The sequence below is a fragment of the Stylophora pistillata genome, chromosome 7 (assembly GCF_964205215.1).
Source record: "Stylophora pistillata chromosome 7, jaStyPist1.2, whole genome shotgun sequence".
NCBI classification, from domain to species: Eukaryota; Metazoa; Cnidaria; class Anthozoa; order Scleractinia; family Pocilloporidae; genus Stylophora; species Stylophora pistillata.
This window is the reverse complement of record NC_142525.1, coordinates 12,610,502-12,637,315: the sequence shown is the minus strand read 5'-3', so window position 1 is coordinate 12,637,315 and position 26,814 is coordinate 12,610,502. Positions and strand designations below refer to the sequence as shown.

The following is a 26,814-nucleotide window of genomic DNA, read 5'->3' as shown; positions in this document are numbered from 1 at the left end:
CCATGTTTCATGAGCTGAATTTGTACAAATGTAATCGTGTCCCCTCTCGTCCATGCACTAAAGAAATTGATCAGCCGAATGCACGGTTTTTATGTAGTGGGCGAAAAAAAATAATTAGACTTTCTTTCCTCTTGTTTAGCTCGTATATTTATATCCAAACATCATATATCCGAGCTTTGTCGTTCTTTGTTGGAGAATCAACATCTCGTTTTTTGGTGTAGACCTTAATGCGTTAGACCTTCTTGCAAGTTTGATAAGGGTTCTTCAATATGCACATTTACAGGAAACCGGTTAATCAAAATTCAATTTTTTTAAGGAAAACGCCAGGGTGATTATGTGTAACGCATTATAACAGTTCATGAAGAAGACGTCACTCAGTTGTTCAGATTGTACGAATATTTTGAAGAGAGCAGTTGCAAATTCACGTCTGGAATAAAGAAAAAATCTCTTTCCATGAACTTTACCAGTTTACTCCGCTCCGGCTGATAACGTTCAGCACCGCTTGAACTATTCCGTGGACGTTGTAGTTTTTCCAAAGTTAAATGAAGCGGTGACAAAGGCTCTGATTTTCCATTTTCTGTGTGTACAAAACACTAGCTGTAAGTAAAGTTTTCATTTGTGAAGGTTCAAACAAGAAAATAACATTCAGTGAGTTATAATGCAAAGTCTTTGTTGTTATACTGTCAGAAATGGATGTAAATGCAGGAGTGGTGCTAAATGTAATTGCACCATTCTTGAGTCATAAGTACCCATGATACTTGCACGATTTGAACGTTCTTGGTCATGAGCCCTCAACACGACTGCAAGAGACTCTAGGGGAGAAACAATGGGATATGGAAAAGATCTCTTTAAGTGATGACACCAGAGGTAATCACAAGATCTTTCCAGATGAAAGAGTTTCGCTCGCGACCCTCTCAGTTTTTTTCAGTTCTTCGATCGACATCAATTGATCCAACATTTATTTGCCCACCTGTGTCGTCACTTTTGGGCGTTGGGCGGTTGTTAGGTAACATTTCGATGGGGATAATTAGGTTCCTTGGCTCCTCATTCGAACATACACAGGTGGAGTCACCCAGGTCCAAATTTACAGGGTTTTGTAGAATTGGTCCTTTAGTAGGTTCTTCCTTCGTAGGATTTGCTTGGGATGAGTCTAGCCAAGAAATAAAATATTGTGGAAAAGATCATGAATCCGATTTCGCAATCAACATGAGAACAACTTAAGTTCCTTATGGAATTTTTTTAGTAAGGTTACCCAAGAAAAAAAAGGGTGTAAAAGGAAATAAAATCAAGGGGAGGAAAATTTTTAATGAATATGAGAAGACCTTACACCTTTGAATGGAAAGCCATACTAGCAGCACTACTACGATATTTAATTTTCAATTTAATCTTATTACTTGTTTGTTTTCAATTTATCATACCAAGAGCCGCTCCGATGGATTCAGGACTTCGTTAATTTAATTTCTTTTTCTTGTCTGGCAAGGCATAAATTGCCGTTAGATTAAGCGGCCCTTTCTTAATGGTATCTCTATGTTCGTCTTGATTGGACCTCATTTCACTTGGTGCTACACTGGCTTCTCCCGCCCTGTATAAAAATATAATAATCAGAACTCGACATAGGCATTAAAGATTCCCAGAAATGCTAGATGTTGTTCTAAAGTCCGTGAAGGAAAAAGAGAGAAGGCAAGTGGGAAGGGGCGATCAAGGATTAACGGGAGTCTCGGTGTAAAAAAGTTGGCTTACACTGGTAAATCCTACCACAGCCCAACCAAGCACAGCACAAGAAAGCGCGACACAGCAGAACACAACTGATCTGAGCACGACACAACATAGCAAAGTATAACAAAGCACTACACAGCACAGCATGGAGGAACAACGCCGCTTATTACGTCGCAATAAAATAAAGTGGTCCTGGAAGGGAGAGTTGCATGAATGGTTGTACTTATAAAATGTACATGAATGTAATAAATAGCGATAGACATCTCTCTTCCGAGGGCCTTTGCCGTTGCCTCTGCCTGCCGCCTGTGGATCTACTTGGCCTTGGTTCTGTCATCATCATTCTATCTTTCTGTTTCGAGGCTTCCTCATAAGAGGGTGGTCTGTGGTGAGAGGGAAGTGTACTGCAATCTCGCTGTGGTCCCTGAGCTAAATATGTGGAGGTCACATCAAGCTCTCAGGTACTTTGAGTAAGACGGTCATTCTTAGGGAGACGAGTGCCTGATTTTAGCAGCATTTCACCTTGTGGTTGATAAGAATCTGAGAAAGATGAAAAGAACATACATTCGTAGGGAATGTTTTAAGCGAACTTTTTTCAACAGATGTCTTTTTGGTTTCATTTAGATTATAACTAGTTTTCTCTTAAGTGATAAATTTTTGTACACCTTTCACGTTTCTTGCAGGTATATGTTGTTGTGTAATCAATATTTAAAGACTACATCATCATCATCGTTATCATCAACACCAACCGGATTTGTGTGTTTACCAGAGTGTTGGTGAAGAGACTTCATTAGGCGGACCAATTTTTTTGTTCACATTAGGCATGCGAGAAAGGAGTGAAAAAAGAAAAACATAGAATGTTGGCAACCGGATCAACTGGTTCGGGTTCAAAGTATAGTCTGGGTACCTGTATTGAATTCTAAGCCCCGACATGTTTTTCACGCAGTACCCCTCTCCATGAAGTTCTGTACATGAGCACCACTGAACAACCTGTGAATAGTCAAGGAAACCTGACGAAGCATTGGAGGTGGGGAAGGGCAGAATGAGGGGATAACTTCAGTGAGCTAACATCTCATCTCCAGCCCAACTCACTCCACACCTCAGAAAACGAAATAAAACATGACTGCAATTTGAGTCATGCTCCTAAGAAAACATTATCATGAAAATTGTCTATGATGAGCTGAATAAGGCATCATATGGAGCAAGAGTGTTTGCTAAAAGTCTAAGTTCTCTACCGTCTGGTTGGTATCCATAGTTGACGCTAGAATCTCTCTTCCTGTCTCTTCTATCGACTGAATTCAGGGAATGAGTGGACGCAGCAATAAATGGATCATCTTCAATAGATTCCCTGCTGTAGTAAGGCTTATCGGAATGATGGGGGCCACTCTTTACATAACTAAACAGGAAAAAAAGGTCCCATCACAAAACCTGGAGAATGTTTGATTTGACCAAAAGGCTTTCTACAGTTTCAAATACCTACAGTTTCAAATACCTACAATGGTTGACATCGAACATTGCATTCTGCCAACGTCAATTTGTAGAAAGTAAATCACCATGATACTAACATAACCTAAAGCGCATTTTTATCGGTGTAATCCTCCTAACCTAATGAAATTTGCCTTCGAAAATTGGGAAAAACACCCATCTAATGCCGCAAATTTCACTCTAGCCCTGCGGCCCGGACATACTTTCCATCTCTTAGCGATCTGTTTGATGTTTGATCACTAATTAAGAGTTACACAAACGTAATCATTTTTTACTCAAATAAGAAGCGACAGTTACAGCAGCAGTTGTTTGTGACAAGAGCGATGTAGTTACCGCGATTTGGTGCACGTCTTAAGAATCGATCAAACTCATCGATCAGATACTGCAACCAATTTCACTTCATCTGTAAAAAACCTGAGTAGATTTAAAAGCGCTGTTTCGTATGAAAAGTATCGTAATAGAAAAAAAAAGAAAAATTTACCTTGAAGTCGTCGACATGTCAACGTTTCCATCTTAATAGAGAGCAAAAATAAATACATCAGTATTGTTGACATGACATGACATGAGACCCGTCACTATCATCAGATTTAGCTATGTTACATCGTTTAACATCCATAAAAGAACAACTGAAGACATTCGGCAAGAAGTTCACGGTGTGTCAGTTGTATATAAAAGAGGATATTACAAACTTGACATTTTTTTACCTCCGGAGCTATTCTTCTTTTTATGAGTCTTGTTGATCCAACAAAGTAAGAAAATAACGATAAAAAGGAGGACAAGACCGGAAACAGAGGCAATAACAGCAATCATCCAGTCCTAAAGACCATCGTCACCTTCCGTCTGAGCAGGGTATTCGGAAGGTATAGCAGATACTGAGGAAAGGAGGCAGGAAAAAATGAAATGACCCTTACTTAAGTGTCCTTTATCGATTTAATACATACACAAGCTTTGATTAACTGGCCAACGAATTTGTCTTCATAAGTCAAGCAAATCGAAATGCTTAAAGAAGTCAACTAGTCAAGGCTTTAAATGGCTGTTTTTCTTGGTTTCTATTTTGCCATAAAAATAACTAGCAGAAAAAAATCGTACATCGTGCAGTCTTTTTATCGATATTCTTGGCCATACTTCAGAATAATCTGGCCAATTGTCAGGAGCTTGCATTGCCTAAAAAATCGATGCTCCTCCTCAGAACAACAATAGCATCGATTTATTTGTAATTGTACGTTATCCATTCTAAAAACTGATTAAAACATTTCCACATACCACATATATGTGAAAAGTCAGGAATAACGTAAACTTACAGCAGTATCTGTTGTCCAGGGCTAGTCCTGGTCATATACTTGCTTTTCATTGGTACTTACATGTACAACTCTCAGTACTTTTAATGCTTTATGTTGAGCTTTTAGGTGCTTCAGTTGGCCTTCCAGGTCGCCGACCTACTATTTCGGAGGCTTTCACCCCCAAGTCTTTCAGTTCTCCATTCTCTGCCGAATCTTGTAGTATTGAAAGTACCCTCTCTTCTTTCACAGAGGAATTGAACATCAAAGCTAAATCAACAATCATACTACCACACCTAGGCGGGTTAGTTACTGCAAAAACAAACATTTCAAACAGTTTGTCTACCTGCGAGACCAGCCGTAAGTCCTGAGACGTTCTAATTTTTCAGAGTAATGACGATAGGTCTTAGGCCCAGTCGCTCGTATCTTCTTTGTAATATGTCCAGCACGGAGGGGACTTAAATAAATGGCACACCTATTCTAGAGAGTAGGATATGGAGTTCCAGTCATTGTACTCACATTAAGTCCCCATCAACACCTTTCTTCAAGAAACATGCAGAACAGTTTACCCAGCTAATAATACGTTTAGCGTCCATACCTGTAACTTGTTAATTCTGTGCTTGTGTGTCCTTCATTTTTTAATACGTCTTTAATCTACAAGACACGAAATCGAAAGCAAAATTATGCAGTGCGGATCCCATGTGTGTATCGACACTTAAGAAGCACAGTTCTGACGATTAAATGAATTTACTATCCAACTATACCTAGACGAGTACAAATAACGCCAGAGACCAGTACAAATATCACGCGGTATTTGTACTTGTCTATTGTAGAGTACCGGTTAAACAGGTTTTCTCGTATCGCGCAAGCGAAGAATTGGACTGTAGTTACGAAAAAAAAAACAAATGGCGGACAATTTGAATCATATTTGTATTTTGACTCGCCCTACGGGTTCGTCAAAATACGGCAGAACTCGTAAAAATACTCTGCGATACTGAACAAAAAAACGTCTTAAAAGATATATTTATTCACGCGTATGGTTGCGTCTCATGCGTACCTGGTATAGTAATTACCTTTTGTTTAAGGTTCTTTCACAACGCGGACTCAGATAAAGTTTCTTGAGGACACTGTTCAATGATGAAGAGTGTCAAATTTATCACAGTGCCCGCTATGACTGTTTAAGAAAACCAAAGCAGCAAAATTAGTCTAAAAAAGGCGCTATTTCACTGGAGACATCACTGGGGCGACAACGGAAGTCTCACGAGGTTTTTCTCGCAGATAAAATCGGGAAAGATTAAGCAGCCTTCCTGAGCTTCGACAGTACGGTATGGTTAGCATGATGACTTATAGGTTTCCACAAAGGAAGATATGACTAACAGTGATTCAGTGAACTCTTACATATTTCATCATACTTTGGTAATGCTTGGTCTGGAATAATTCAAGTTTCCTTACCTGTTGGTTATTATTTGCATGTGAAGAACAGGTTTAAGTTCGTGTAAGAGCAAGTTGCGTACAGTGGTCATAGTTATACTAATGGAAACGAATCAAGTTGTTCTTAAATTGTCACGAAAGAAACTATGAAAAACCCCTAAGTTAGCATCATTAAATTCAACCTACCAACTTTGGTCTTTTTTGTATCATTACCCAAAATATTTGCTACATTGCAGGAGTATACAGCCTCATTGAAAACGTTGGAAATATTTAGTGTGCTCTGGTGGCATGCTTGGGTGTGTGGATCACATGGAGACCACGTGTAAGCAGGCCGAGGATTTCCATCGGCTTCGCAGTGAAGAGATACACCTCCCTGTACTGCAACTTGATGTTCACTAAAAAGCTTAACAACTTTAGCAGGATCTAAGTAATAAAAAAAAACAGAGAAGAGTAAAAAATAACATATTGCAGCCGGCGTCTCCTGATGGGAAGAATTGCCAACGTTAGCGAACTTTTGTAGGAAACAAGATTACAGCAAACCTGGCCACCTGTCTTAAACCACTTGTCTTAAACATTGCTCGTAGCTTTAGAATGTTACGCAACTTTTTCAGTTACGCTAATGATCTTTTCTATCCATGTCAAAACCTCGTTCCTAGACGCTAACAAGAGTTCTTTACAAAACTTCTTTCACCCGATTGACTTTTCAACATAACAACCTAATTTCTTCAGGTTTAAACAAAATTCTGAAATACAGTTTGAGGTTAAACTCAAATCAGGTTTTTGAAATACACTCTGAAACATATATATATCACTCATACTTCTGGAGCGTGAACCTAGGGATACTTTTCTTTACCAGTCGTTTTGGGAGATGGAAAAATACAGCGGAAATTAAAATTCTTGGTGCCATTTATAGCGGTGACAAGGTATGATACACTTACAGGTAACATTGACTTTTATTAGACGCCACATGAGATTTCCAATTCCATTGTCAGCTGTACAGTTGTATATTCCCGAAAAAGTTCTGTTAATTTTTACTAAATTCCAATTGGTTCCTGATGCAGCACTCTACTATCGTTACTGTTTTCAAGCACTTTGGTCCATGTTATATTTGGGGTTGGATTGCCAGAGGCTTGACAGAACAGTTAAAGGTAGTATCCTTCTTGCAAAGTTTGGTGGTCGCTAACATTGGTCGAGTTCGCCGCATCTGAAAATAACACACATTTAACTGAGTGGGAAAAGTATAGAGAGAACGAGTAAACTCTTGTGAAAGTCAAATCCACGCATTGTTTTACAAGTTGCAACCGCGCTAATTTAACGAAAGAAATGAAAGAACACCACAAGAGAGAGTTATGTGTCTGGCAAAAGCTACCTATAAATGCAATGATCCTTAAGTCATAGTGCAAAGGCGTCAAGTATCACCTTGAATGTTAAAGTTCTCATCTTTTTGTAGGGGAAAGACAAAGAATTAACCAAAAAAAAAATAATGCAAAAGAGAATTGAAGGCGAAACAACCTAAATGGCTTTTGTCTAAAACAGCGAAAGAATGTTGAGAATAGTGAAAATGACGACGAAACGACAACAATAACGATAATGATGTCGATAACGATTACGATGATGGTGACGAAAAAATGATAACGATAATCAAAATGCTGACAATCTGTCCCTCTGAAGTTGTAACGTACATACAGTGGTTGTGATGAGCATTATACTAAGAAACAAACAAAAAGAAAATGGTTTTAAGAGATATAAGCTGCCTTTTACAAGAACAGACACAGCTTTTGTTTGTGACATTACTTACACTGCACTGAGAGTTCCTTGATACTGGAGAGCGTGTGAAAATGGTCGATGTCCTTCCTGTGGGTTTTAACATGAAATCTATATCTTCCCCTGTCTGATCTTTGTAGACCAACAATGGTTATGGACGCTTTAGTATCTTGTATATAATCCACGTGAAACCCAGGTCTGTACACTTCATTTACATGTGGCGCAGTGGTTACCGCTTTCTCTAAAATGGTTGTTTCCCCGCGACTAAGATCAATGAGTTTTGCCTCTCGAAATGTTGAAGCTACGCCAAGTGTTTTTATATAAGTCCACTGAAAGGTGACGTTGTGTTGTTTAACACCAACAACCGACAACGGTCACTCCACCCAGTTCAGATGGCGCTCTGACCAAAAAGTAACCCAAAATTGTCAATTCTGAATTAATTCGTCTGACCCGTACACCTTAAATCGGTGATTGTAAATGGCTCTGCTTTTAAAGTCACCTACACTTCTAATCGAAACTCACTGACTCTACAGGAATTGAGATAATGAACATTTGTCGGGACGATCCAAACGATCCATCAAGATCACTGATCACTTCACGTGCACCTCCGCCAACGTCATCTATTGCATAACTTGCACTTATTGTAAAAAGATATGCATCGGCGAAAAAGGAAGACGACTAGGTTAACGATTCCGAGAACACTTTCACGACGTAGAAGGGAATGACAAGGATGCATCAAAACCAGTCGCTAGAAACTTTAATATACCTAATCATTCTAAGCAACATATGGCAATCTGCGGTCTTTCCTTGCATTTAGGTAGCTCAGAAAGCTGCAAAACTCTTAAACAAAAGTTTACCTTTAAAATCGGCACTCTTAATCCTATAGGTATCAACGAACGTTTTTCATTCTAATAATTTAGTTGTGTTTTTCTGGTCGCCATGCTTCCACCAATAGCGTAGCTCCACTTTCTGCATATAAACCCACACACAACCCGCAATTCCTCCATTCGCTCTGACGAACGGCTAACGCTCGAAACATCAGCGTTTCAACTCTCTACGGTGGCCAATTCACAACTTTAGCTTAGTTGATATACCAAATTACCCTGTTACCCCACCGGCGCAGCAACACAGTTTCTTTAGAAACTTTCACCCTTTATTAACTTGGGACTAGTTGAGCACAGAGGTGAAGTCCAGATAACGCAAGTGGATACAGTGTAGTCTCGATTTAATGAAATACCAGGGACTGGGGAAATTGGTTCGTTATATTGGGTTCGTTATATCGAGGTTCCGAGGCATACATTTTACTATTTCTTTAGCCGGGCTGAAACTGAAGTATCGTTCGTTATACCGTGGACTTCGTTATATAGAGGTTCGTTAAATCCAGGTTCCGCTACATCAATTTTTGTCAAATGGCCATAGCTGAGGATGGCTATTATAAAACTTATAAAAGTAGTAAACTTGCCTTTTATGAAACGAAGGCAATAAAATGGAAAGTAAACAAAAGTAACGAGAACGAGAAAGTGACGGACAAGACTGGAGTTTTACACATGTGTCGGATACAATAATAGGCGTTCCACAAAATTGCCTATTGATACTTACTTGTATAATTCACGTGAATTTTGTAGGTCCGAGTTTCTTAGCGTGGAGAGCTTGCACTGGAAAATCGCTCGTTCACTTTCAGTCACTTTTTTGTAATATCAGGGTGGCCACATCACCTTCTCTGATATTAAATCTTGTCTTGTAATTATTTTTGCCATCTATCGCAGTGCTAGTGTCAGAATGGTATATAACTCCAATATCATTCCAACCGGTACCATTGTTAATGGAAAAAGTTGTTGTCCTTAGATCTGAGCCATGTCTTTTGAGAAATGTCGTTTCCATTCCGCTTTTGTGATAGAGCGCCAAAATAATCGTTCCGGAAGACAATGTGGTCAACGTTAAGATGTCTGAGAACTAAATTGTATTTAATTTTTTTCCGACCACAATGATGCTAACGTAGGAAACCTCAAACAATAATCTTAAGCCGTTATCAACACATTGTTGTCAAGCTCTTAACCCTTTGCATACGAAGTGAACACATATGTCCAGATAATACCGTTACTACTCTTGATACTTGTTTCTTGTCGAACTTAAGACACAATATTATGTAAGTGTGTGAATTGCAACGGCTCGTTGATGTGACACCTATCGCAACCTAAAACGCCCACAATGATTCCTGATTTTCATTGCAGTGAACCGTTCGTATGGCAACAAATCCCAAAGTCCAGCAGTTTGCTCCAAGAGCAACACCAAAAACATGTCGATCTTTTAAGATAAAAAAATTGCTAAAAAAATCAAAATTTTGCCTTCAAATCACACCTCAGGGCCAGATCTTGGAGTTTGGCAAGAAAATTCCTTCTCACTTTATCTGCCAGCCCTTGTTTCTCCATTTGATGAAAGCCAGTGTCGCGAACACAATCGTTGCCTTGTTCATGCCCGAAAATAATTCTGGGTAATTCCGCCATAACTCGAAAAGGCAACTACTATCATTGCCATTTCAAAGAATTATTATAAGTGCCGGGCCATCCAGTCCTACCAGCAAAATATCGCATCGATTGAAATTTTTACCGGTCAAAACTTGGCCAAGTAGCCTTGGTAGGTTCTGAAAGCCATCCACAGATAGGCCCAAGAGACAACTTCACTTGTGAACTCGCCAAGCTGGCAGTAAAGCATTGTTGGCGGTCCACTCAACATGAAACCATCTCTCACCTCTGTTTTCCTTCAGAGGCCTGCCTCTACCCACAATCCAGCTTAATGTTGCCGTCTTGAGGGCTTTTGTAGAGAGTAAATGGCTCGAAAAACACTTATAAACGGCCAGAAAAGCGAGAAACCGAATCGATTTAAGCGCTTCCAAACATGAACTGTTGCTCTAGGTCATGGGACCCCAAGGTCTGAGCCCATGGTGTCTCTAAGCCGCAAATATTGTAACGGATGCTCCATATAAGGACCAACGAAGTGAGGCTAAGTTTGTATCGCCAAATTACAACTGAATAAATATGGGCTATTTTGTATTCAAAGGCTAGGGTTAAGGGGAATATTGGACATCACGTGACTAAGGTATTTGACACCCTCAGGAAACCGCTATGACGAGTCTCGACTAAAACCTATGGTTAGGGCTGAGATTGCAGAAATCATGGTAGTTCCATTGACCTTTTTTCCAGTATCTTCATTTAGATTTGTATTAGGGTAAGGGTTTGAGCATCCATAAGTCGCGTGACCAGCATTCTCATTGCACTCCAGAACCCTGGGGGGGCTAGCCACACGGCACTGGTCTTGTTGAGCCCAAAACATTTTGCACTAACCTGATAATTTAGAAACTGACCACCCCCCTTACCTGCACTTTGTGTTCTAATCCCAAATTAAGCCCTGCAAGGCTTTGACAACTACCCTCCCCCACTAAGTCCTTATCCTTTACTGCGATTTACACAAAACTTTCTAGTCTTACTAGTACCATAACTACTTAACAGCTTGCACAGTTGGTAACATCAAAATAACAATTTAGTGACAAAAGGAAGTTTTTATTAAAAGCCAATGAACCATTTCCGACTTCAATCTTCCCTTGGGCGAGTGCATGGTACTCGCGAGAAAATGAAGCGCGTTAAGTAATCAGTATTCTTCTTCGTAACACGTAAAAAAAAATCATGTTAGGCTCAATAAGTACTTACAGTGCTGAGCACAGAGAGCTTGTGGTTTACATTGAAGCTTTCCTCTATCTATGGCAACAATTCAACACTAATTGAAAGCAGAACGACAACATAAATAAACATTTAAAAAACATGAAAGCGTCAGCAAACATTACACTCTGCCTTTGAAAATAATGAATGATGCCATCTATTTAGAGAACCTTTATAATTTGGATATATCAACAAATTTGAAATGGTAAATTGGCCACCGTAACGATTACAAAAGCTGACGTTTCGAGCGTTAGCCCTTCGTCGGAGCGAAGGGCTAACGCTCCGACGAAGGGCTAACGCTCGAAACGTCAGCTTTTGTAATCGTTACGGTGGCCAATTTACCATTTCAACTTTGTTGATATATCCAAATTATTTCGTTACTCCCACCGACGCAGCCCCAAACAGTTTCTTTCGAAACTATCAGCCTTTCTTTAGAGAACATATCATCCTGCGCACGATAACAATTCGCCCGTTAGGCGAGAAGAAAACTGACAGATCATGGAAACCATGTCGTGTTCAAGCTAAAAGCATGACAACAATCACGTGTAACACAACGCCAGTCACGGAAGACTCGACACGCCAATGTGTGAAATCATTTGTTTTCCCTCTTTTTTTTCTGTATTGATCCATACAGACAGCGGATTGTGTCATATCTTGGTTGTACAATTTAAGAATCCATGACTTTTATACCCTTATCTTCGCCTAAATTAATGTATACATACACAGATGGCATTTTGACGAAATTGTCGTCATTTCGAATCATCGACGGCTCCTAGCTCCTACCGCTTTGGTTTATTCTCGGTTTCCTTATTCCGTTAAATAAAACAGATTATCCCCTAGTATGTTTGTGTTATATTTCAACTCCACAAAGACATGACTTTCACGGGTGAAATCCGATAACATAAACACGAAACCAGCCTCTATGACTCAATGGTCACGAGTTTGACTAATTGTCGTGGGTCGTGGGTCGTGGGTACAAGTCGTGGGTCGTGGGTGTGTGTGTGGGTAAAAGTCGTGGGTGTGGTTAGTACTTAATACTAAAAATAACCATTTAAAATATTAAATATAATAAGACATAAATTTTATACAACCCGGTCATTCATTAATTTAAGTGTTCTTTCTTCTAGTTATTTTATTTTGTTTATTCAATTTATACTACTTTACGTCTATTTTTATCTGTTATCTCACTGTCAATGAAATTAGTTTCAGTTTCGCGACGCATTCCGAGATCTCGTTTGATAACAAAAGGAAGAGAGATAAATCTTGTAATCTTGGAATAGTATGGGAAATAATATATGGTCGAGTTGAAACACTACATATTCCGAAATATTAACATTTTACTCGTTAGATCAATAAAACTTAATCATTCCTTGTATATTCGTCTTGTTTTTTGACGATTTCTGCTGTTTTGGGATTGCTTTGCCATTGCTGTTTATCCTGTTATTCGTCTGATAGCACCGATCTGTCTGATTTGACCCGTCTGATCTATCGAGTTGAATTTTAGCGAAGAACGTGGGGAGTTTCCGAGACGTGAAGCGTTAAGCACTGACGAGGACATGCAAACTGCAATATCTTGAAATTTAAGAGGTGATTGAATAAAATTCTCGGTACAGTCACATTGATCCCGAATAAATGGTCGATTTTCAAATTACAGTTATGATGTTCGTGATGATTCAACAGTCCCATTAGAATCGAGTCCTCGATTTAATGCTGTCAATGGGAATCATAGTCATGATTCTAGACATACCCGTCAGCAATCTTATAAGAATCATAGCTATGTTTCATATCATCGTAAATCAAAAACGATTCGAACGTCCCGTAAGAATCATGGCTCTAATTTATAATCTCCACTTTAAATCATAGTTATGATTCTAGAGGTGGCTCAAAAGCCCTGTAAGAATTATGTCTATGACTTATGATTACCACTGGAAATGATAGTTATGATGCTAGAAGGGATTCAACAATCCCATGAGTATCGTAACTATGATTCATATCACCAAAAAACCTGGTTACGACTATAGAAATGATGCAATCGTCCCACGAGGCTCAAATCTATGATTTATTATTGCACTAAATCATAGTTATGATTTCAGGAACGAGATTAATTCAGGACTTAACATCATAGTGATATGGAGACATGAAAAAATATCTAAATATGATGTTAAGTGCATTGATCGAACCATGTTGTCATGATTTTTATCATGGCGTATGGAGGACAATTGTACCATCACGTGAATTACCATACGAATGGCTCAATAGTCCGAATTTCTGAAGACGTATAGCACAGCTTACACTGTACGTTTTAAAAGCCCTCCTATCTACAGAAACTTGCTGACATCATGTCTCGTAAAACAGACTATTCAGGAATTGCCACTTACTTTGAATACATTTGATGCTATAAGTTGAACTGTTAGGTCGCCAAGCCACTACCTCTGAGGCTCTCACACAAAACTCTTTTAGCGCTCCACTGTTGGCAGAGTCTCGCAGCATTGTAAGTACTTTATCTTGTTTGGTAGAGGAATTAAACTTCAAGGCTAAATCAACAATCGCACTCCGACACCTTGGAAAATAAAAGAAAAAAGAGTTTCAAACTACTTTTCAACTGATGAGATCAATGATGACCGACGCTTAGCTGGCTAAAGTAGAATTGCGAGTTCTCGACGTTATTTGAACGATACAATAATAAGACCGATACAAAGCGAAGCTACTGTTCTTGCAGTTGGAAAATACGGTCAATCCCTGATCGTAAAACAGTTTGCTCTGAGCGATAAATTGTTTTTACTGAGCGACATCTCGCTTTCTAATTCGGAAAACTTATTAAATTTTCATATAGCCTTCATACCTGAAATTTGCCAACTCCGTGCTTGTGTATCCTTCTTCATTTTCAAATATTTCGTCGATCTACAAGAAGCAATGGCAAAATGATACCATGAAAACCCCACCCATGCACCGATATACTAGTACCATTTTGCTAGAGTGGACGCGCTGAATCTGGCGCTTGAAAAGACAAACTACCGTCTGTAAGCAAGTTATCAGGATTCTTATTCCCAATTTCCCCCGTCTCCTCTTGGAACGCTTGAGACCATGACGTAGTGTTGGCGAACACATGAGAAAAAGAAGGGCTTGCATTTTGAGACTCGATCGTTCCTACGGAAGCTTGAGTGACAATATTATTCGTTACCGACGGTTTTTATAAGTTAATTGTGCTTGATTACCTTCGCTTTAAGGTTCTCCAGTAACACAGATACAGACAAAGCTTCTCCATGACATTGTTCATTGATGAAAAGTGACGCATTTATCACAGTATCCACTATGACTGTTTAATGAATAAAGACAGCAACTTTAATTTCAAATGGTGATGTAGCAGAAGAGGCAACACTGGTAGATGTATGAGGAAAAAGTAAGCCACCGAGCTAAAAGCCATGTTCAGCTGTTCCAGTGTCACTAAGCCTTACCAGAATGGCATAACTATCATAATGACTTCTAGAAAAATGCAAAAATAATCCTGCCTAAAGTTTTAATCTTACTTTGACATACTTGGCGTCATTGAACTAGTTAATTTTTTTTTTTTTTTTTTTTTTTTTTTTTATCAACAAGGGATTGCTTTATTCCACGCTAGGATTGGTTTCGATAACAACAATAAAGGGCTGTAAATATTAGTCTTGAACTTCCCAGAATCAGGTCATTAAAAAAGTGTTATAGGAAGAATTTCTCATCTCTGAACTTAACCGTATCAACTTACCAACGTTGGTCCTTCTTGTATCACTACCCAAACCATTTGCCACATTGCAGGAGTATACGGCATCATAGAGAACATTGGAAATAGTTAGTGTGCTCTCGTGGCATGCTTGGTTCTGTGGATCACATGGGGACCACGTGTAAGCTGGCTGAGGATTTCCTTCGGCTTCGCATTGAAGATTTACACTTTTCTTTCCTGCAACTTCATGTTCACTGGCAAGCTTGATGACCTTGGCTGGATCTATAAAATTACAACAGCTGGGGAGAGTACATCACAGCAATACAAGACTATCAATATTCTATGATATACCTTACCCATAAATTAAAACCGAAAAGAAATGTTGCCACTTGACTTTGAAGATAATTTTTGTTATAACATAACCAAAGCGCGCGCTCTGATTGGTCAATTTAGCGTCCCCCATTTTTGTTTAGGTAGTCACCGCCACCATTCCTATTTCAGGATTCCCTCGACCCAGGCTATCCAGACACGCGATCGACTAATGCCTGTAAGTTCAGACAAAACACTAACAAAAATTAGAAGTTAAAAAATAGAATTGAGAATGGTTTTGATCTGCGTCGTAAAATATATGAGCCATCCTCTCAAGCGTTAATTATATATAATAAACCATGGGACGTCTCTCTTCTGCAGGCGTTGGGAAAGAAAGAGACCTTCATTGTGAATATTATAGCGATCATTTGAGCGAAAAGTTACTGAATACTTACAGGTAACATTGACTTCTGTTACGCGCCAAATTGGACATCCAATTCCATTGTCGGCTGTACAGTTGTAGCTTCCAGAAGCTGTTCTGTTAATGCTTGTAAATTTCCAAGTGGATCCATGAAGTAGCGCCTTACCATAATGGTCACTATTTTCAGGCACTTTGGTCCACGTTATGTTTGGGGCTGGATTGCCAGATGCTTGACAGAACAATTGAAGGACAGATCCTTCTCGCACAATTTGGTGGTCGCTCACATTCGTCATGTTCGCCGCATCTAAAAATAAACAGTATTTCGGGTCGAGTAAGGCCTCGGTATAGTCAAGTTCACTCGCATTGCTTTACCATTTGCATCCATCCCAATTCAACATAGAAAATAAGAACACAGCCCCCATCACTCAAAAATCTCATAATCCTGGTTAAAACATCACCCAAATTGTGTACAGAACAAATGGTTGTTATTAACAGGGAAAAAAAAAAGAAAATTAAAAAAAAAACCTAGAAGAATGGATAGCAGAAGAGAAATATTTAACACATACAAATAGCGTTGAAGGTAAAAATACTAAAACAGCTTGTTGTTTGAAATAAAGAAAAAATTTTTGGAACCCTCTCCACGACAACAGTGACGATGGCGAAAACAAATTTGGTAAGTTTCTTTAAAAAAAGTTGTGCTCTAAATTTGATGAAGAGAACAATAGAAATCAATAAATCATTCGTCCCAGCGAGGTTGCAACGTATGAAATGTTCTGATAGCTATCAGAATATAAAATGCCTTGGTTATAAAGCTCTTAATAATCGCATACAGCCTATGGTAGTGATATTTACTTACTTTTCCCAAAGGAATTATACTGAGAAAAACACCTTTGCTTTAGAGACATACGCTACCTTTTACCAGACACAGCTTCTGTTTGTGGCACTACTTACACTGAACTGAGAGTTCCATGATACTGGAGAGCGTGTTAAGTTGGTCGATGTCCTTCCTGTGAGTTTTAACATCAAATCTATATCTTCCTCCGTCTGATCTTTGTAGACCAACAATGGTTATGGACGCTTTAGTATCTTGTATATAATCGACGTGAAACCGAGGTCTGTACGCTTCATTTACATGTGGCAAAGTGGTCACCGCTTTCTCTAAAATGGTTGTTTCCCCGCGACTAAGATCAATGAGTTTTGCCTCTCGAAATGTTGAGGCTATGCCAAGTGTTTTCATATAGGTCCACTGAAGGGTGATGTTGTGTCGTTCAACAACAACAACAGATAAAGGCCGCTCCACCCAGTTGAGATGTCGCTCTGACGAAATGAGAAATAAAAAAAAAGGAACCAATTGTTGTCTTAGTTTATCTATCAACATTCAGCGAAAAATTCTTCGTCTTTCAAGCGGAGGTTAAAAATGGCGCAGCGGCTGACGCGTCGCACACTCTAAAATATGAATAGATTTTCTCCCAATAAAAAAAAGTTTACGTCAGTTTTTTAACTCGTTACGGTAGCCAATTTACAATTTCAGCTAAGTTGATATACCAAATTACCTTGTTACCCCCACCGACGCAGCATCACAGTTTCTTTTGAAACTTTCACCCTTTATTAACTTGGACTAGTTGGGCACAGAGGTGAAGTCCAGATAACACAGGGGGATACAATGGAGCCTCGATTTAACGAAGTGCCAGGGACTGGGAAAATTGGTTCGTTATATTAGGTTCGTTATATCGAGGTTCTGTGGCATACATTTTACTGTAACTTTAGCCGGGCTGAAACTGAAGTATCGTTCGTTATACCGAGGACTTCGTTATATAGAGGTTCGTTAAATCGAGGTTCCACTTCATCAATTTTTATCAAAAGACCATAGTTCTGGATGGCTATCATAAAACTTATGAGAAATAAACTTGCCTTTTATGAAACGAAGGAAATAAAAAGGAAAGTAAACAGAAGTAACGAGAACGATGAAGTGACGGAAAAGACGGGAGTTTTACACAAAATTGCCTAACTGATACTTACTTGTAAAATTCACGTGAATCCTGTAGATCCAAGGGTTTCTTAGCGTGGAGAGCCTGCATTGGAAAATCGCTAGTTCATTTTGAGTCACTTTTTTTTAGTATCAGGGTGGCCACATCACCTTCGCTGATATTAAATCTTGTCTTGTAATTATTTCTGTCATATATCACAGTGCTATTGTCAGAATGGTATATAACTCCAATATCATTCCAACCAGTACCATCGTTAATGGAAAAAGTTGTAGTCCTTAGATCTGAGCCATCTGACAGGGCGTAATTCCAGCTCAGGTGAACCTTGGTGCTGCCCTCCAACACGTTAATAACAACTGTCCTGATGTCATTTGGATCCCTTTGGCTCCAACGTGGGACTGGTTTTGTCCATAGTACTGTAGTAGCTACCACATTTTGAAGACATTGGTAAATCATTGTACAGTGAAGGGTAACGGTTACCCTGCTTAGAGGGTTACCCTACTAATCAAACCTTTTAGTCCCAGTCTCATTAGTTCAGAATCGTTCTTACTGTCTGTAATACAGTTATCATTCTTGTAATGTCAGTTCGGAGAATTTGGTATGGGATCAATTACTTCAAAATGCCCTAATTGATATTTTTCTCTATTCTCATCGCGCCAAACTACCGATGTTGTACAATCGGCGCATGCAAGACATTTCCACTCTGATGTTTAAAGTTAAGCACAGTCTCGTACTCGAGAATATTTCTGACCTATTTAATATCAAGAACACTCAGTATAACTTACGGAACAGTGACTTCGAACTGCCAAGATTCGAAACTCTAAGATTTGGTAGGAATTCTATTAAATATATGGAACTCTCATTTGGTCGAAGTTACCAAGACACCTAAGAACGTCAGAAACTCTAAATTTGTTCAAGAAGAACATAAGAAAAGTCGACCTTTCAACTCTTGTTGAAATTTAAAACTTAACTAAATAACTTTATAATCTTTTTAGTTATCTAATGTAAATAACTATTATCTACATATGTAAATGTATTTTACTTTTAAATTTTTTTGTGTCCCCCATTAGCTTATAGCTAAAAACATAGACACATAGAAAGTTTTTCATTCATTAATTCATTCATCACTTGTTAGCTTGATACTGTATTGACATTGCAAGGAGAAATTCTGTCTTGGTCACTCCCGCAGGTTTAAGGGTACAAAGTAACTAGAGGACATCCCAGCGCTATGCTAGCCAAGCTGACAGATACAGTAAGAATTGCCTCTGAATATCTCGGTGCTAAAGTCATCCTTTCTTTTCCCTCTAAACACTCGTTTTAACTGTTTCAGCGGCATGAACAGCCAAATGCGATTTAATTGACATTAGCAGTGAGAGCATTCCGAAAAATATAACGGATCGTTCACTCAAGAAATTCACATAAGGAATTTCAGTTTCAAGAATGGATTTATACTGAACAACATTCAATCATTAAGTTTAGCAAGTAATTGAGTCTCATCTCGTTGTTCATGCTAAAACATTCGTTGACGATATTTATAGAATGCCTTATTTTGTTTTCTATGAGTCTAATAAAGAGGTAGTTAATTTATTAACCTATGAGTTGCCTTCTTTTTGTTTAGCAAAGTACACCAGACATTTTCATGATGTTACGTAACATCACTGCACGCCCATAATTTAATTTTCCATTTTGAGAGCCATGTCCAATTTGACTTCTTACCACAAGACCTTCCCTAATTTGGGGTGCTTTGTCTGTCCGGCAATCTTAATCATTTTCAATAATAAAAAAAAATTCTAAATTTTAAGTCTCCACATGAAAGAAAGAATCGTAAGAATGAAGGGAAATATAAGGCCGTTATTGAAAAAATGTTGGAAGGTGGACAAAGGTTGATAAGAAAAGCACTTTCTATCAGCAAGGACTCATTTTGCACTTTTAAGAACAAAACAAAATCAATCGGCTTCTCCTTTGCGACAACAATAATTTTATTGGACAGAAGAATGATTCGGTTGGCGATTTTGTTGCTTTACGTTTTTTTTCCTTTCAAGTTGGATCCAAATAGAAGTGAAGACATTGTATTCAACTTGTCTGAAACTAAAGAGCTTCGGCAAGAGTCACGGAAGCAAGTTATTCGACGTTTATCGCGTGCGATTATCTCAGTCTGTAAGGTGTCTCGATTGCGCTTGAGTGCAACCAGTCAACTCTAGAACACTTGGATAACGACAAAGTGTCTTTTATGAACGTAAAATTAAAATAGCCGTTTTCCTGTGTTTAGGCACACTTAGAGTGTGACTTTGCATAAATTAATAAATCTATGAATTGAAATAAAGACATTTTAAGGTGGAAATTAAGAGCACTCAGTATTCTGTATGGTCTTTCGCCCTTAGGCTGTCGAAGGAGCCAACAAAAATTCATAAAAAACTCACTGCGGCTCTGAAAATTCGAAAGAAGGGACAATTTTTACATAGAAAACTTCTTTGTCTACTTTGGTTCTGAGTACAAAGAGCAATTCAGTTCCTTGTGCCTTTATGAAGTTCTTATCAATGTGATTAAGAACAGCTTTGGATCTTTTCAAACTAAACAATAAAGGCAGACACATTAAAACATTGCTGGTGGCGAAATGTCTTTCATTCCGCTTTTGTGACAAAGCGCCAAAATAATCTTTCCGAACGACAATGTGGTCGACGTTAAAGATGTCAGAGAACTAAATTGTTTTAATTTTTTTCCGACCACAATGATGCTAAGAAATAATTGCAAAGTTTACATTTCAAATTACGTAGGAAACCTCAAACAATAATCTTAAGCCGTTATCAACACATTGTTGTCAAGCTCTTAAAAGCCAACGAACCATTTCCGACTTCAATCTTCCCTTGGGCGAGTTCATGGTACTCGCGAGAAAATAAAGCGCGTTACGTAATCAATTTTCTTCTTGGTAACACGTAAAAAAAAATCATGTTAGGCTCCATAAGCATTTACAGTGCTGAGCACAGAAAAGTTGTGGTTTACATTGAAGCTTTCCTCTATTTATGGCAACAATGAAACACTAACAGAAAGCAGAACCACAACATAAATAAACATTTAAAAAACCCGAAAGCGTCAGCAAACATTACACTTTGAAAATTGTGAACGATGCCATCTATTTAGGGCATAGGGTAAAATATAGACTGGACTGGACGATTTTTTGGACGATTCTTTGTACGATTTTCTGGACTATTTTCTGAACCATTTTTTGGACCATTTTTTGGATAAAGGTAAAGGTAAAGGTCTCTATTTCTCTAAACAACATACGTGTTTAGTTACAATTTTTGAGGTTGAAATCAGACAGGCGCCTCTGGCAGCCGTGTTTAGTCCGTAACGATTTCACCTACCCACCCAACCCACCCCAGGGAGGACATCCACCACACAGTAATCTCGTGCGTGGGAAATTAACGTCTCCTACCCCAACCCTGTTGGAGACGGGACCTCCATTTATTCGTCCCTATCCGAGAAGACTAGAATATCTAACCATTTCTTGATGTTAAAGAAAGGAAGCATATTCTTCTCAATTAATTTTAAGACCCTGAGTGTTGGTCCGGCCGGTATTGAACTCTCGACCTCCCGCACAGCAGTCCGGCGCTGGCGGCGGATGACTTTTTCGACGATTTTATAAGGGGGTACACCTTTATTACTCAGGGAGAGGTGGGTGCAGTCGACAAGTACTGAGGGAGGGATGGGGAAAGAGTGTTATTACTCATGAAGGGGTGGTAGGTGGTTGTAATTGTAAACACTACTGGTTAATGGAGCTTTTACTCGATCGTTTTCGACTAACTTTCGACTTTACTTCGGGTTTTCGACTGACTTCTCCTACATCAAAATTTTGCGCTGGGTCGCGGCGTTTCTTTAATTTTCTAGCCATGCGAAAGCGAAACTGCCACGTTAATACTGGACTTTAATTCTTATTGAAACTATCGCGTTTACGATCCTCCACTGCTGAGTTACCAGTCAGGCATAGGTTATTATGCGTATGCCTTTTGAGTCGACTTGTGAACCATCAGTTTTCCTCTGTGTAATTACCAGATTTATCTATCTTTCTTTTGTCACTGACATTGATGTTATCAGAAGAGATCACAGAACTCCATTCCTCGGCCCTTGACTTTAGCCGCAACTATCGGCTGATAGTTCTTCGACAGAAACATTCTTAACTAGGTACTTCGGTGTATTGCGAAATTCTGTGATCTCGTATGATAAGATCACTGACAAGTAATAACATACTGTAAACACAATCGCAAAGGAAAACGTGAACTGATAGTGCACACACAAGTCGACTAAAAAGGTACACGAATAATTCAACAGTGGAGGATCGTAAACGCAGTATTTTAAATATAAATTAAAGTCCAGTGTTTGTAGGTGGCAGTTTCGCTTTCGCAGAACGGAAATTCCGAGATCTCGTCTGATAACATCAATAACAAAAGGAAGAGAGATAAATCTGGTGATTACGCACTGTATACAAGTTTTTCGAGGTGTGAGCTTTCGAGGTGTGTGGTCTGCGGTCTGCGTTTTCGAGGTCTGTGTTAACGAGACACCTGAGAGAATATTGCTTTGTACGATTGTACCAAACATGATTTCACGTACAAACATTAAAATTGCGATAGCGCTTGTGAATTGCATATTTGTGGTTAAAGTGAAGGGCTTTATTTTCAATAAGAACTAAAGTCCAGTGTTTGCGTGGCAGTTTCGCTTTCGCATGGCTATAAAATTAATTACGGTACATGGTGCAACAGTCCAATAAAAGTTCTGAGAGTTAGAGATTTCAGCACATTGTTCGATTGATATGCAAGTCACGTTAAACGGAATATACATCCTATTAACTCATTTGTGGAGGGGACATCTCTCAAAAATCATATAGCGAGTTTTCGAGTGGTAAATCCATGTCACGCCTTCTCAGAGGATGTTGCAAACGAATAAGAACCCCTGAGATTCACAGAGGGCAAAATGGCGATTGAAGGGAAAATGATTGGAGAAAACAGACTGTCGGCAACTTTGAAGTTTAGGCAAACTCCAGAAATTTTTCATTCTTGACAATATATTTTCTTTTCTAAACTCAAATTTTCAGGTTTGGCGCTTTTTTGCTTTGGTTTCGTAACCACGGCCCTTTCTGACTTTTAAAAGAAGAAAAGAAATAATACCTCAACAAATAAAATATAATATGTTCGAATAACTATCTTCGTCTTTTCAGACGCCGTCGTCTTCTTTGTTGAACTCCTTGCGGATTCAACTCTCTCAAAATGTTGGCAACACGTTGTCTTGAAACATGAACATGATGTTCTATTCGCAATGAATGCCATACTGATCTATATCCCTGAAGTTCCCCGGGTCCTGAACTTACACTTTGAATTAAGATCCTCAGCTGTTGATCGTCAACAGATGACCCTCTTCTTCGAAGGCCGTATCCTCTTAGCCGTCCTTTCAAAGTTGCTAAACTTATGACAGCACCATGCTAATCTTTTAAAAAATCGACAATAACTCTATTTCCATACCCTTGATGAAAGTAATCTTCTATAATCCTACGCAGATCGCTTTCGTCCATAACCAAAAGCGAGTTCCAGTTCATGCTGTTTTGGCGGGAAACTAAGAACTGTTACCCAATGTTCCTTGGCATTGCGTTCCAATTTTTTTTGTCTGTGTTTTTTTTTCTTTTTTTTTTTTTTGTTTGCGTTGAATATTTTATTTGCTGTAGTATTTTTTTTTTTTTTTTTGCGTTGCATTTCTTATATATTGCGGAACTTTTTTTTTTTTTTTTTTTTATTTGCTGCAGTATATTTTTTATTTGCTGCAGTATATTTTTTATTTGCTGCAGTATATTTTTTATTTGTTGAGGTATATTTTTTATCTGCTGCAGTATATTTTCTATTTGCTGCAGTATATTTTTTGTTTGCGTTGAGCCTTCTGGGCTGCCGTAGATTTTTCTTGTAATTTTTGATGTATTTTATTCTTGCACTGTTTCAAGTACATTTCAAATAAGTCTGCTTTTGTCGTTGTTTACATAAATCCTGTAAGACACGTGCTTACTGGGAAATAATTGTTCAGTAATGAATTACTCACGACAATTATAAACTTATGCACGTTTAGCATTTTCCTCTTCTGTTGTAGTTTATGCTTGCACTGTTTCAGCTCGCTTATAGTTTTCCTGTCACTTTTGTCGGTGTTCACATAACAAATACATGTAAAACACGTTCTTAGTGAGAAGTAAATATTGTTGAGTTTAAAATGGCTAATTGACTTACTGTAAATCAGTATACCTTGGCAATTGCCTAAGTATTGGATGATTCAGGAATTGAGAAGGCAATACCCCCCTCGTTTGGACTGGCAGGTCACTACGTTGAATAGTTATTGACTAGAGAAATAATTTATCATATCTCTTCAGCCAACAGAGTCAACGCGAATTCTGAACTACCGTTCGTACTCTAAATATGACAGTCAACTACAAAATTCCCTAAACCATGCAAATAACATTATACATAACCCAAAAAATAATTTAAGTCATCTCAGATGCTGTCGACAATTCACGAGTTTGCTCACAGAGCACTTTGATTTGTTTTTGTTATTGTTGTTGAGCAAATATTTTTCAAGACTGTGTGTTGCGTTGATTTATTTGTGGCTGTGTCTATATGTTCGGCAGCCGAACAGTTTTTTCAAAATACTCCTTGTCGTCCCGCCAATTATTATTTTTTTTTTAATTCTAGTTAATAATAACAAATCCTTCTTTATATGGCTGAAAACCTCACTATTTCCACCGTAGTGTGAGTTTTTGTGAGCTCGGCCACCGATATGCCGGTATTTATAACTTTGAAGCTCGCCGCGATCTTCCGGATAAGAATTACTCCTTGACATTGAAAATACTCCTTGTCCGGCAGTCGAATATTTTCCCGAATATTAAGTCATTCCACTTAATATATTCGAGTTATACCATCCTAGGCGATGTTATTGCTGTTTACATGGCAAAGAGTACGATTACAACCGAAATATCAGTGTTTTGAAACTTCCGTGAATTGTAACTAAATCTAATGCCGGACACGGAGTATTTACGATTCGATTTCGTGTCCGGATCTCGTGAATGCCATTTGGAGCAGAAAACACAGGTATTTCGGTGGTCATCGTACTCTTTAGCCATGCAAACAAGAACAGCATCGCCAAGGATGTTTTAGCTCGAATAAACTAAGTAGATCGACTTAATATTCGGGAAATATTTCACTGCCGGACAGGGAGTATTTACGATTTCGACTCCGGAAGCTCGTGAAAAACACTACAATTCACGGCAGTTTCAAAACACTGATATTTCAATGGTAATCGTATTCTTTAGCCATGTAAACAACAGAAGCATCGCCTAGGATAGTATAGCTCGAATATATTGAGTGGACTGAATGAATTAGTATTCGGGAAAATATTCGACTGCCGGACACGGAGTATTTCAATTTCCTGTCCGGCGCGTGGGGACGGGGAGCGTTGCGTGACTCCGGCCCGAGCGGCTGCGAAGGAGACTAGGAGGCTCGCGGCGAGCTTCAGAGTTACCGGTTGCCGAGCTCACAAAAAATCGCACTACGGTGGAAATAGTGAAGTTTTCAGCCATATAAAAGAGGATTTTCAATTATTACTTGAGAATTAAAAAAAATTGACTGCCGGACACGGGGTATTTTGAAAAAAACTGTCCGGCTGCCGGTCATACAGACGCATCTTTTATTTATACATATAGTGAAAATTAAAAAAGAAAAAAAAAAAGAAAAAACACTAAACTTAACGAAACGAAAACAAAATCAAAAACAAAAAACAAAAATTGTAGAGTGCCATCGCTTCTCTTTCGTATTATCCTCGTTAAATAAAGTTGATTGATTGATTTCAATTTGACATAGACATCTCCGTATTCTCTTACAAAATAGGTCATCTCCCTTGAAGCTTGTGCTAGAAAGGAATAGCCTAGTGAGGCACGGAAGGGAACAAGATGAAGAAGGCAACTTAATGTGGTGAGGTTTAACATTGATGTCTCATCTAGAGAACCTTTCTTTCAGCCCTTTATAATTATCGATATCAACAAAAAATCTGATTAGTCACGAACTCTTTCGCGTCGCTTCGGCCAAAGTCTTTCGGCGCTACAAAGAACAAAAGGAATATTGTCTAATACTTAATGTGAGAAGTTGAGTCGGAGCAATAGACCATTTCTTGAAACGGAGTGAGGAAAGGGAAATTTTAATTTCCCGTATCGGGTTCGCGTTTCAAAGAGATCCACGCAATTGCCTCTGCAACGAAACATTTACAGATACGAAAATTACGTTTGGCGATAAACAAAGTATTAAAATACCTCAGCTTACCTACAGGCTGACAATAAAGAATCAACAGAAGACATTGAACCAATCCAACTTTTCCAAAGACTAGAACAGTCTTCAACGGAGCCATGTTATTATAGGCTTACAAACGGATATGATGACGAAAGATCACCCTCAATTTCGCGCAGCGTATCACATGTAGCATCACGCCAGCTTAGCTACCAGGCAACCGTCACGGCGTTAAGCAGCATTGGCAGGAATGAGATTCCAGTGGAAGGGAGGAGGGGGGTTGGGTTAATCTGAGTAGCAAAGACTCTATATGACAACTCTCAACCCTCACCTCCTTTTCCTCTTTGTGGCCTCATCTCGAATATCATTCACACTGTTTGAGCATGCTTCAAACATGGTTAAACACAGAATCGCATCATTAAATACAATCTCGCATTCTAATTGGTTAAGGAAGCGAGGCATTCAACGTGGAACTGCGAGTTGAAAACGAGGCTAAGCGAAATTCTTTCGCATTTACGTAAGCATCACAACTATCGTCAAATTGTTACAAAGTTTGGCTTCTAAGTCAATTTCAAATGTTTTCAAAACCATTGTCACCTTTTAAAGAGCTACAAAAAAAAAAAATGAATTTCAAAGTGAGCCTGAGGTTCTTCCTTATTTTGAACTGAACTATAAATTCTTGGAGAGGCATTAAAAACCTCTTTCGCTCACGACAACGC

The 26,814-nt window shown here is 38.7% G+C and overlaps 1 protein-coding gene across 1 annotated transcript in view; it reads right to left on the bottom strand.

The window, feature by feature from the left end:
• Positions 1–26,283, bottom strand: part of LOC111341046 (uncharacterized) — a 27,377-nt gene extending 1,094 nt beyond the window's left edge. The window contains 17 exon segments of the mRNA XM_088728029.1: positions 465–577; positions 971–1,150; positions 1,419–1,582; positions 1,953–2,253; positions 2,949–3,109; positions 3,680–3,710; positions 3,903–4,070; positions 4,560–4,771; positions 5,074–5,129; positions 5,549–5,649; positions 6,093–6,329; positions 6,845–6,961; positions 6,964–7,110; positions 16,762–17,127; positions 17,830–17,923; positions 17,925–18,220; positions 26,132–26,283. Of these exon segments, the coding sequence (XP_088584155.1) occupies positions 465–577; positions 971–1,150; positions 1,419–1,582; positions 1,953–2,253; positions 2,949–3,109; positions 3,680–3,710; positions 3,903–4,070; positions 4,560–4,771; positions 5,074–5,129; positions 5,549–5,649; positions 6,093–6,329; positions 6,845–6,961; positions 6,964–7,110; positions 16,762–17,127; positions 17,830–17,923; positions 17,925–18,220; positions 26,132–26,216 (2,829 nt within the window). The 5' untranslated portion in view covers positions 26,217–26,283.
• Between the last annotated feature and the right edge of the window lie 531 nt (positions 26,284–26,814).